This window comes from Vigna umbellata, chromosome 8, assembly GCF_029865625.1.
Source record: "Vigna umbellata cultivar VRB3 chromosome 8, Vumbellata_1.0, whole genome shotgun sequence".
Lineage (NCBI taxonomy): Eukaryota > Viridiplantae > Streptophyta > Magnoliopsida > Fabales > Fabaceae > Vigna > Vigna umbellata.
In genome coordinates, this window is record NC_142172.1 from 40,064,070 (window position 1) to 40,077,262 (window position 13,193).

The window sequence follows — 13,193 nt, forward strand, 5'->3', positions numbered from 1 at the left end:
AAAAGAAAAAAGAAAAAAAAATTAAAAAAGAATTACTTTTTTGGCTTTGATTGACAAATAATACGTCGAAGCCCTTACAAAATTCGACATATTATTTGTTGTTTAAAAGGAAAAAAAAGAATTAAAAAGGGTGACTCTTTGGATTCTGACTGACAAATATTACGTCGAACTCCTACAGAATTCGACGTACTATTAATGGTTTAAAAGAATGAAGAAAGAGAATGACACGCTACTTTAAATAATTATCATCATAAAACGTCGAATTGAATGAGGCATCGAAGTTCTACAATTACATTTATTTACAAAAATATCACCGGTCATTTTTAACGTTGGTTATTCAGTGATTGGACGTTGAATGCATGACGTTAGAGGTTATGTCAATCATTTATATGAGTTGAGTTCATATATTATTGTTGTTGTCTCTTGTAATGAATCATTCTTGAAAGATCTATCCATGGTATGAAAGTTATATGATTAATCATGCTTACTGACTCAAACAAGTTCTTGTATCGAAAGTTTTGCTAATAAAAGTCAAACAAACATGTCTCATTCTGATGAACGACAATACAAAAGTAAGGAAATATATTGTTAGTTGAAAGGATTTACTAATGGGAAAAGACTCACACTTGAAAAAAATTATTGAAATTATTGAAAATATATAAGTCCAAATCTCATGCTTAGTAAAAAATAATAAAGTTGAGTACAATACAATATTGAAGACTTATAAATTTATTATAGTAAAGTTTTTAGTTCGAGTGGTTTCAATTCTTACGTGTGAATTGAATTCATATCTTATTACTATTATATCTTTAGAGCATTTTCTTTGAAAATCTTATTGCTTATAACAATGTGAAAAAGTGGTAAAACATACGTAAGTCCTTTTGCTTTTTCCATCTCAAAAGCTATTATGTAAAAGAAAAACAATACTGACATGACTTACTACAACAAAATAAATTAAATGGAGGGAGAAGACCAAAAAATTTATTAACACATCACACCGTCTATATTCCTTAACAATTAACCCAGGAATAAAAAATAGTAGAGCACAACAAAAATACTAAAAGTCGTAACCAACAACTAACTGAACCTCGACTCAAAAAGAAAAGTCAATGTTTTATCTAAATATCAACTATAAAAGACTCTAACATATGAAATTAACTGTTTTTATCATATCTATTAGTCTTACATTGTTGAAGAGTCGAGATCTAAGACAATTTATATATTTCTTTGTTCTTTTACCTTTCAAGATGTTTTTTAAAGATAAAACTATGATAAAACTGCAATCTTTACAATCTTTAAAACTGATAATACTTCGAATACACAATTATTAATCATAACAAAAATTAATACTAAATTGAATATAAACATAATATTTTGACAATTTTTATATTTTTTTATGTCACTTGTTTTTTTTTTTTACGTAAGTCATTATTCAAATGCCTTATTCAAATAAATATTTTTAAAAGAGTTGGTAAGTAACTAAAAAATATAAATATTTGATTAGCCTTAAATTATCAAGCCATATTTAAGATATCTCAAACCATTTCCTGTTTAAAATCTTAAAATATTAACTTTGTGAGCATAACTTTTTATATATAAATTATTTTTTCATCACAAATTTAAAAGAAAATAAATGGAAATTGTGATATAATGATAACGTAATATGTTATATTATATTTTTACAGGTTATGTTTGTGAAAAGAAAAGGTGCATAATGCATTAGGAGACTTCCATACTGAATGTTGTTAATTTTCTAATTTCTTTTTCTTTGTTTTGTTGTTTAAAACCTTTTCTTTACATAAAATATAAATAAATAATTACTAATATATAAAAATTAATACTTTTAAAGAAACATAGTTTCAAAATTATATTTTTCTTAGTATTTTTTAAAAAAATTCGTTTTAATGAAACTATCTATTCTTAATAATTTTTTTCAATTTTCCACTCACTATATATTTCCTCCTTTTTTTTCTTTACAGAGTTAATTTTACATTACATGGTTTTAGTTTTATAAATGTTATTAGATTTAATAAGTCTTTTTATTTCATAATTATGATATTTTTTTATTTTGAACGACAACAATAAAATCATATTTAAAAGAGCAAAATATAATCATTTACAATTAGTGTTGACATGATTCCAAATATTGTATATTATTGACATTATGATTTATATTTATTAGTAAATAAATTTTGAATGATAAAAAGTCATTAGAATAATATTTTTAATAGTATATCTAATAAAGAAATATTATATTATTTTATTTTAAAGTAAGGTGCACCAAATTAGCAACCTTCTAACACAATTTAAAAGAAAAGCTACCATGATATTGAAAAAAGAAGAAGAAGCATAACACTGTAAAAAATATTGTTAAATTTCTTTTTTAATAGTATGAGTTTTTTATATTTAATTTATATATTTATACATAGAAATGGTATTTTAGTTGGCTTTATAAGGAGGAAACAAAAAGGGTTGTGACTGGTCCAAGGTTGTGGGAGTAGCACAGTTTGTACATATTGACAAAACACAGCAGTAGTGGCTGTAATGAAAATGTGTCATTTTCAACCGCACAATGCAATTAATATGCCAACTTGGCAACAGTACAATTACCGGTTGCATTCTGTACTAACCGGTAGCCTACCTTAGAAATATGTTTTTTTTATAAATATTTTCTGAATTTAGGATGTATCAATAGTTTAATTCACCAACTTGCAGTAAAGTTTATTTCACTGTTATTTTTGAACTGGACTTAAAACAGGTTTTTAATGGTTCAAAAATTAAGGAAAGGAAAAATTTCTAAGAAGATGTTCTTTTTAGAGTTTGTTTAAAGTTGAAATTTTAACAAATTTATTATTAACAGAGAACATATGAACTCGTGTTCATGGTCAGGATTTAGAACAGGTGATTTTTCAGTTTAGTAAAAACGAATATATATATATATATATATATATATATATATATATATAAATATATATGGGTTTGCTAACGCGCGTCTGTTTTTCAGTTGGTACATTTTAGCAATGTGTACCGGGTTTTAGTAGACAAAAATATCCTTATATACCATGGATTCTAAGTTTTAAGGTTATGGGTATTTTAATAATTTTCATTCTCAAAACTAAAAAAAAAAAAAAGAAACCCCCAAACCCTTACTCATATCTCTCATTCCTCTCAATCTTTTCTCTTTCCTCTTTCTCACTCCAATCTTTTCTCTGTCATCCCTACTGTAGTCCCAATTGAAAAAAAATCAGAAACACCCTACTGTAGCTCCAATTGAAAAAATCAGAAACACTTGCCGTTAAACAATCTTACAAAAAAAATGATTTTATAGTGAGTTTTGATCTTATAATTTTTGTCTCATCTAATTTTATCCAATTTTCACAAGCATAAAGGAATTGGTAATTGACCTGGAAAAAATCAGAAATACTTGTTGTTAAACAATTTCTTACAAAAAATGATTTTATAATGAGTTTTTATTTTATAATTTTTGTCTTATCTAATTTTATCTAATTTTCACAAGCATAATGACATCAGAGGAATTGGTAATTGGCCTGGAAAAAATCAGAAACACTCGTTGTTAAACAATTTCTTACAAAAAATGACTTTATAATGAGTTTTCATTTTATAATTTTTTGTCGTATATAATTTTATCTAATTTTCACAAGCATAATGACATCCGAAAGAATTGGTAATTGGCCTGGAGGGTTTTTTTTAGAGATGATGATTCAACATATGCAGATGATAAAATTAGAGAAATTAGTGAAGATGGTGAAATTGAAGAGATCTTGAATGAACCTTTGCCTGAAGGTGAATATGTCAATGAATCAACTCTTTACAAAGGCAAATTGTTTAAAGGCAAGTGTTTCTGATTTTTTCAATTGGGGCTACAGTAGAGATGACAGAGAAAAGGTTGGAGTGAGAGAGATGGAAGAGAAAGGATTGAGAGGAATGAGAGAGGTGAGTAAGGGTTTGGGGTTTCTTTTTTTTTTTTTTAAGTTTTGAGAATGAAAATTATTAAAATACCCTTAACCTTAAAAGTTAGAATCCATGATATATAAGGGTATTTTTGTCTACTAAAATCCGGTACACATTGCTAAAATGTACCAACTGAAAAACAGGCGTAGGCGCGATAGCAAACCCCATATATATATATATATATATATATATATATATATATATATATATATATATATATATATATATATACCGAACACTACTTAGTACGAGTGTTTGGTGTAAGATCGAACACTAGTTAATTTATAGAATAAAGACTTAATAAATATAAGATATCATTTAACTAATGTTCAAGAACAAACGAATTATATAAATACATATAGATATACTGAAGTTTATAATCAAATACTAAGGAACGAATATCCTTGGTTGAATGCTTAAGTACAAATATTACAAAACAAAACGAAGACGCTAGTTTTCAACTAGAATTCTCTCCAAATGAAAGAATCCAGTTCCAACCGAGTCCACAATAAAACGAACACTATATCGAACGAACATGGTCTAATACCAAACACTTATTAAGAACGAACGCTACTGAGAACGAACGTTGGTATAATTGCATGATCAATACTGACTCTCGACAACATCCCTACTCATTTCATGGCTTTCATTAATCATAAATACTTTTAAATGACATACCATATTTCATCATCAACCAAATCATCAAACACAATATCATTCCAATTCCTCATACAGTCAACAATGCAGTAACAACCATTTTTCATATTCATTCAAAAATCAACGAACATGCATCCATACAAAGCAAGAATATAAATCAAATTATATAAGTTTCCCTTACCTCTTAACGTGATCGAACGTTCACAAATGCAGCATATGATTCGCCTTAGCGTTCTACAGTCACACCTTAAGAAACTAAATCAAACACAAAACTAGAAATACTCAGAATGAGAGGATCAACTCATGCAACCAAAAATCTGGGTTTGCATGCGACAGAAAACACACGGCTGAGGGAGAGATGAACTTACCAGCTCGGAATAAAAAACTTATCGGTTCAAACGGACGCCCTCGACGTCGGGAAAGTAGAAATGGTGCCTGAGTGGTGACCGGATGAAGGAAAGATGAGGATTTCTTAGAGAGAAGTAAGAGCTTTTTAGGGAGAAGGATGAGAAAATGAAAGTTCAGAACTTTTGGGAAAGAAGGGTGCATGCAGAAGTAGCGTGCATTTTTGAAAACTTTGAGTTTTGCTTCTACCGTCAAAACCAAACGTCCAATCTACATCACACACCTGTCTTTTACTATCTGATTTTCGGATCCTGTCTTGACACATATAATCCACTAAGATAGGATTTTGAGTGGATTTTAAGGGGTCTGACATAATTATATATCTATAACTATATATATTTTATATTTCTTTTAACTTTTTTTCTTTTAATTACCACTTTTAAAATTTAAATAATTTATAAATATTAAAAAAGTATGTACACATTGAGTCAGTGTTTATGTTAATATATATAAATTATTTTATACATAACAATCTTTCTTCATTGTTTTTGAATTTTAAGTTTCCAAAATATATAGCCCTTATATTATTAGAAAAATATAAAATGACCAATTTCAATCATAAAAACTGAAGTAATTATGAATAATTGAATTACTGATCAAATTAATTTTTAAATTATTTATTTATATGATAATAGAATTTTCAGTAAAAAGAAAAATTAGTGATTAAAGCACTCATTTTATAGTTTAAATGTTGAATGTAAGCAATATTATAAAAAATATATTTTCTATAATTATCTGTATTCGAAAGTAATTCATCAAACCTTTTTTTATGCACATCATGTTTCTTTTCCTCTAACATTTTTAAAAATCCAATATATGATTTAAAGAAATATTGTTCAGAAGAATCTGAATTCCTATGAACTTGGTATGTAAGTGAGTTTAAAGTTTAACCTAGTTATTTTATAAAGTTAGTATTTGATAATTTAGGGTAATACATTTAGGTAATTTTTCTTTTTTTTACAACAGTATTTTTTAATATGTTAAATTGAGTCAACATATTTCAAACATACATCTTATCATGAATTAAATTGAAATTCAATTTAATTTAACTCACTATTTTGTGAGTAAAAAAATTTATAATTCAACTTGATTGGTTTACGAGAGTTAATTACTTTTCTTTTTTTTAATTATTTTATTTATTTATCGTAATATAATCAAAGTGAAGTGAATTGAAAATTTATTATTTTATATAAGTATAATAAAAGTTTTTACTTATTCTACAAAATATTATTATAAAAATAATAGTTAAAAATTAAAGTATTAATTTACATAACTTAACCATCAAATAAATTAAATATTTAAACATTATTAAATAATATTATAATATTTAAAAATACTAAATTCTCAGTTAAACAATTAAAAATAATAAATAATTATAATAAAAAAACGTGAGAAAAATGACAAAAAAAATAATTACAATTATTATGGATTATAAATCAATTATCTTTAATCCAATTCGAACTTGTTTAATCTATATAGATTTATAAGGTAGTTGGATCTAATTTAACTTACATTTAAGAATTAAATTAAATTGTTTGCAATCTAACCCAAATTTGTAATAAATAAAATTAATCAAAACAGGTAAGGTTTAACCTAGCATAACAAAAAAAGAGATATATGTTTAAACCCGGAAGTCCGTATGAGTCCGGGTCAACCCGCCTGACACTTTTTAATCCATTTTCAATTTGCTCATTGATGAACCATGATAAGAGATTTCACATCACATGGACCTGAAACCATGTGGCAGTTATCTAAAGGTGAGTGAGGAGAGTTCAAAAGTTATTTCGACAGCCAGGGTCCCTGATATGCACACAACCTCCATGCATGTCCGTAATCACCATTTATCACAAATTAAACATCATATAAAAATAAAATAAAAAAGTCCATAAATAGATTATATGTTTAATTTTTGATAATTATATGTTTTCTTAAAACATACTTGTCTACACCAAATGGTGAGTACTTTTAATTTTAAAAACTAACAAGATCATTGTACATACAGAGCGGACCAACTAAGAGTATATATATTCCGCATCCCAAAAACCCGTGTATGCAAGTTTCAATGTCCAACGTAAGGATGATGTTTGATTTTGTTGGAGTTCTTATCCATTGATGATTCATTAGTGCGTGGCAAATAGGTCTTATGAACGAGCATGTCTCGTAATTCTTGAAGACCCAAAATGAAACGTTTAAGAAAGGGCAAAAAGCTTTGAGTGTAAGAAAGTGTTGACTTTTTGGTTTTATGCATTTTTGGCCCACTTGGTGTACCATCTTGAATGGAATGGTTCAACAAAGGTGACCCACTATTGAATAATGTGTGTGTGTGTGTTTGAGTAAGTCTCACATCATTGCACGTTTTATGAAGCATACTATATAATAAATATCTTGTGACTTTTGAGCAACTTCTGTTCATTTTGAATGTGTGCCCCATCATGGGGTATCCTCTCACGCACACAAGTCTTAAATTAATTTTAATTTTTTTTTATAAGAAAAAAAATAGCAAAGATATACAGATGATGAAATTAGAGAGGTTAGTGAAGATGGTGAAATTGAAGAAATCTTGAATGAACCTTTGCCTGAAGGTGAATATGTCAATGACTCAACTCTTTACAAAGACAAATTTTTTAAAGGCAAATGTTTTTGATTTTTTCAATTGGGATGATAGAGAAAAGGTTAGAGTGAGAGAGATGAAAGAGAAAGGATTGAAAAGAATGAGATAGGTGATGAAGGGTTTGAGGGGTTTCTTTTTTTTTTTTAAGTTTTGAAAATGAAAATTATTAAAATATCCTTAATCTTAAAACTTAGAATCATGATATATAAGGGTATTTTTGTCTACTAAAATCCGGTCCACATTGCTAAAATATACCAACTGAAAACATGCGTGTTAGCAAACCCCATATATATATATATATATATATATATATATATATATATATATATATATTCTGAAACTCTCGTAAATTTATGCGAGTTTATTTCTCATAGAAAAAAAATTATAAATAAGATACTAATTCAAATATCACAATAAAATAATTAAGCAAAATAGTTAAAGGAAACAATTCTATACAAATACAGGTTCAATTCAAAGTTCTCTAAATAGAATAGACTTAGACTACTCTCAATTAAATTTGATTCATTCCCATATATACTTTAAATTGATTCTTAATTTCAGTTTTGAACTACAACATTAAAAATATATTATACAATTCTTAAATAACTAAAACTAATCCCTAATTCTTAATTGAAAAGTGAAATTAAAAATCCTAATTAATTAAGAACCCTAATATATAATATAATATATATTACCTTTCCTAAAAGCAGCACACCACCAAACAATAAAAATCCCTTAATAATACTTTCCTCCTATACGGTGTGGTGCAGCAATGGACCAACAAAAAGACCTACCTTTTGGAACACGAACACACACACACATACATATATTTATTTATTTGGTTTTTCCAGCTTCTTCAATGATATGTTATCGTATAAAAACAATTATAATAAGATATACTCATAATCATAAAATAAATAAAAAATTGAAAAAAATGAACTAATATTATGACTATATATTTAATGACAAATTTATATATGAATAATTCTTCTGCTATCAAAAACCACATGAAACATTCATATTACAAATATAAGAAATGCTATTTATACAATTAATTTATTAATAATTATAAAAACTCAAATGAATTTTACTTTATTACCCTTTTCAATTATTTATGCAGAAAAAAAACAGCAAAATATTATTTTCAACACTTACATTAAAAAAATTAAAGCAATAAACCAACATTTTAACAAATATTAACAAAAGGATAAAATAATATTTTCTCAAGCTAAACATATCTTTCCGCGCTTTCTTTGGGGTAAATTTCTGAAGCTAAATTGGTTCTTCTGCCATTCATATTTACTCTGCAAAAGAAACAAATCAGATAACGCATAATTTTGTCATCAAACTGCAAATGAGATGTGCATCAAAGGAACGTGGGGGAGTTCAAATAAAACTCACTCATGGGACAGAAATACACAACGACCCTTTCCTTCTTTTAGCATAAATCAGGTAAGAGAACAAAGGCACCTTGCAACTTTTTTGGGTTGAAATCCTCATTTGTAATGCAATGAAGAAAGTAAAATAAAGTTACTGGCACTAAAGAGCCAATAATCGTGGTGCAGTAGACCTTCTCAACATGGCAAAACAATGTGAGCACCCAAGAACATACAAAATTGATTCCCTTCAAGAATCCCACAATTTAAAAGAGTAAAAACGTAACAAAACAATAATACTAGATCCCAAGTGAGTAAAAACATTCCAAAATGAAAATAGTGTTCCATCACGGAAAGTTGTTTAGTTTCCGTGTTGTGTCAATCTGCTTAGCTTACATTCGAACAAAATTACAAATTTCATTGGCATATAAAGGAAAACCAAACAACAGTTTGATCCTATTCGTTAGGAAACATTCAATACAGAAATTTTAGATAATGAAATGTTAGAAACCACATCACACTACAACCAAAGCTGAAAGAAAGGCAACCGAAAAGATAGCAGTGCTTGATTTGAGTTCAACCTACAGAACTAAATATAAAGATTTCCTCACTACTGAGAAAACTACAAACATTAAGTTCATAAGCACCAAGCCACCTGGAGAGTGAAATAAACAGGTATACATACAACAATGACATTTCTTGAAGCATATCCATTCTACTAAATATTGAATATTTCCCATTTACATTCTATTATCACTTATGACTAATATTTAATGAAAGATTAGTCTGTCACTTCACTGATCTTCGGAAAATATTTAGTAATGTGGGTAAGAGATTGGGCTACTTCTATCAAAGCGGCGTGACCTATTACGGCTAATGCTATCCAATGTTGCCCCAAAAGCTCTCCTGCTGTATTCATAATTGTTGCCACTATAGTGAGATCCATTCCCACTAGTTACACGAATAGGAGGAACTGGCATTGAATTAAAACAAAAAACAAAATTGCTCAGCAAGAGTTAAGCTCTGTTTTAGTAAGATTCTTCTACTGTCAGTAAAATATCAATCTATGCGTGAAATTTTTTTAGCACGTTAGTGAGACAATACACTACCTTGGGAATGATTTACTGCATAATCTGAAAATCGATCAGAAGTTGATAGCCTGGCAGGGTGCTGGAAATTTTCTGAATTATTTATTGGAACTGCATATGGCCTTGGCCTTTGAGAAGAATTTGATGTGGGGGTAACTGCTGTAGAGCCATTAAGTGTAGTCTTGTCTCTCCCAGACATCTGTTTATAGGCAGACAGAGCATGTCATACGGGTAAAAGAGAATAAAAAACATGAAATGTGCAAGGAAAACACCCAAACTCTGAAAAAATTGGAAAATTTCATTAATCAGTGAAAAAGAGCCATGGAAGGTCATGCGAAGAAATGTTTGAAAATAAAAAAGAACCAGGAAAAAAATGCATGCGAACGAAAATTAATGAAGGGTAGAGATTTAATGGTTGGGGCATCCATTTAACCAAAAGACCTATTGTAACAAAAATGTAGGGAAACGAAATTAAGTTGATGGCGTCTATTGCCCATAAAGCTTATAATGAATGTACACACAATTTCTCTCTGTTATTCAAAAGAACAAAACACAGAATAAAACCCATGTTTCGTTGCCATTCAAACACATCTACCAAATACGCCGAAAAAGTTAAAAGAGGTGCATCCATGATCCCACAAACCCAGTTACAACCAATACTACAAGGCTGCATATTTTGCAAACTGCCACTCAATAATGCTAAATTTTCAATTAACAATTTAAAATTAAGACTAAAACATATCTAACAGGTTGAAAGCAGAGATTTTGAGAACGTACTGCAAACTTGAGTGTTCTGTTATAGAGAGTTACAAGGCCCGAGAAAAGTCGGACAGCATAATCTGCAATCTCATCAGTTTCATATTCTGCAAAGGCATAACCTTTCGGTTTCTCAGTTTCCTTATCTTTAGGAATGTGCAAATCTACCACTCGTCCTGCTTGGATTAATATATCATACAAGACTCTCTCTGTCACCCTCTCATCTAGATTGCCTGAGTCAAATAGAAGTAACCAAATCAGCACCCTGCTATTATATATATATATATATATATATATATATATATATATATATATATATATATATATACTTGTGCATAAATCCAATTATCTAGAAGCAATTAAAAACTTATATTTACAAAAATATTAAACATCTCAATCAACCAGATTGAAATCCAGTTCAAGAATCCCCTGAAAATAATAACATAAAAGCTAGTTTGGATAAAAAAGTGTAAAAGTACAACTTTAGGCAGTAAAGGCAACTGGGAGAAAAAAGAAATACATTCTACCATCATAGTAGTGAAACATCCGATCGTGTTAATATTATTACGCACATTTATCAAAGAATAACTTCTATCAATTAAACCTTTCACATAAGGGAGATTATCATGTAGTACTTTCCCTCTTTCCTCTCCAATTTAAGTTTTATATTCTATTAGAATAAAAACTATTTGTAGAATGCTTTATTTGTTGGTGTATGATGTCTCCAGTAGCTAGAAAGAAATGTTCAAGCGTTCAAGGGAATACCTGAACTCGCAGGTAAGCTTTGGGCCATGTCATTAACCAAGGATATTGTTCGATTCCCTTTATTTCCTTAGTAATTAACCTATAAATTCGTCTAAGGTCTTTCTTTTCCTTCCTATGTACACTCCTTCCTTTTCCTTCCAATAAAATCCTCTTACCACAACAAAAAATCCTATCAGTACATGTTCTCTAAAAACAAAAACAAAATAGCGTACAGAAAATGTGATAAATCAACTTAATCTTCAACTTCTCCACCTTCAAAAACATATCAACATACAAAGTATTACAATTCACTCTTGTTCTCACAAAAGTTTAACATAACCTTTGTTTCAAACAAGTTCAGAACAGCGTGGAAAAAAAAATTACAAGTTAAGAACACATGACATGTATCTACCACTTTGTTTCAAAAATGTGAAAGATATATTCCCACAGAGCTCCAAATACATTCAATACTCTTCACAAACCACTGAAGAGGAAACTTGCTTTACTCCAGCTAAAGTATCAGAAAAATCTTCAGCGGTGACTACAATCAATAGTACAAGTTGTAACATGCTACCCAAAAAACAGACGAGGAAAGCAGGAGACAGCAAAGAAAAATATTTAAAAGAAAAAAAATAGAGATATCCTAAACAAAACTCTAAACCACTCACAATTTCCACCAAGGTTGACATGTTAAGTTGCGAAAAACCGAAGTAGAGATTCCTATGACATGCATAAGCTATAAATATCGCAAACAAAATACAAAACACTGAGAACCACATTGTAAAACCCTAATTTATCTCCCTTAGTTGGCGAATGCCTCCTTAAAATGTTCAAATTCAGGTAATCAAATTGAATATTTCAGAGAAAATACATAACTATTTAATAAATGAATAATGACAAAAAAAAAATTGTACAGAGTTCAAAGGAGATTGAAAGTAAAAAAAGTGAGTTTACCTATGTAAACACTGCAATTGGAGTTGCCAGACATAATCGTCTCTGGATCTGACGTGAAGCTCAATCGCGAGATGACGTTGCAGAAGGCCTTCTTCAACTTCCGGAGAGGAAGAGCGAGTTGAAGAGAAAGAGAGAAAGGTTTGTGCTCTGACTACAGCAAGCAGGGGTAGTTGGAGAGCAAAGGGATTTTAGAGCAATTAAAAACACTTATCTCAAAGTTGGAGGTGAAAGGCCGGAAATTATTAAATAATCTAAGATAATAATTTCAGATTTTTTAAAATGGTAAATTGGGTGATATGGACAATTATCTAAAATATACTATTCAATCACAAATTTTTTTAAAACCGTAAGTGATTAATAATAAATATTGGGGAGAATAATTTCTTAAAGATCTCTTGGTAATTGATCTATAATTCAGTACATGTTTTTTTTATCTATCTTTATTATAAAGATTACGACTTATGAAAATAATACATGTAATTGAGTAAAATATGATAAAAAGATTGAATGATAAATTATAATTTATTATTACCTTTAACATTTTGTATTTTTTTCTATAATTTATAACTTATTTACTCATTTATCTCTAAAACATGATAATTTGTTTTTCATTATATTTTTTTATTAAAT

The 13,193-nt window shown here is 28.5% G+C and overlaps 1 protein-coding gene across 1 annotated transcript; it reads right to left on the minus strand.

Annotated features, from left to right (window-relative positions):
- Positions 1 to 9,418: 9,418 nt before the first annotated feature.
- Positions 9,419 to 12,760, minus strand: LOC124843654 (RNA-binding (RRM/RBD/RNP motifs) family protein). Its single transcript, XM_088095662.1, has 4 exons — positions 12,564 to 12,760; positions 10,887 to 11,098; positions 10,131 to 10,308; positions 9,419 to 9,994 (listed from the first exon to the last, which is right to left on the minus strand). The coding sequence occupies exons 1-4, from the start codon at positions 12,595 to 12,597 to the stop codon at positions 9,837 to 9,839; spliced, it is 582 nt and encodes a 193-aa protein (XP_087951788.1). The 5' UTR covers positions 12,598 to 12,760; the 3' UTR covers positions 9,419 to 9,836.
- Positions 12,761 to 13,193: the final 433 nt, after the last annotated feature.

What these genes read in the sequence shown, in the direction of transcription:
- LOC124843654 (XM_088095662.1), bottom strand. Translation starts at nt 12,597, where the DNA reads ATGTCTGGCAACTCCAATTGCAGTGTTTACATAG. An exon ending in CAATTGCAGTGTTTACATAG is followed by an intron (nt 11,099 to 12,563) that starts GTAAACTCACTT and finishes TATTTGACTCAG; the next exon opens with GCAATCTAGATGAGAGGGTG. An exon ending in TGCAGTAAATCATTCCCAAG is followed by an intron (nt 9,995 to 10,130) that starts GTAGTGTATTGT and finishes ATTCAATGCCAG; the next exon opens with TTCCTCCTATTCGTGTAACT.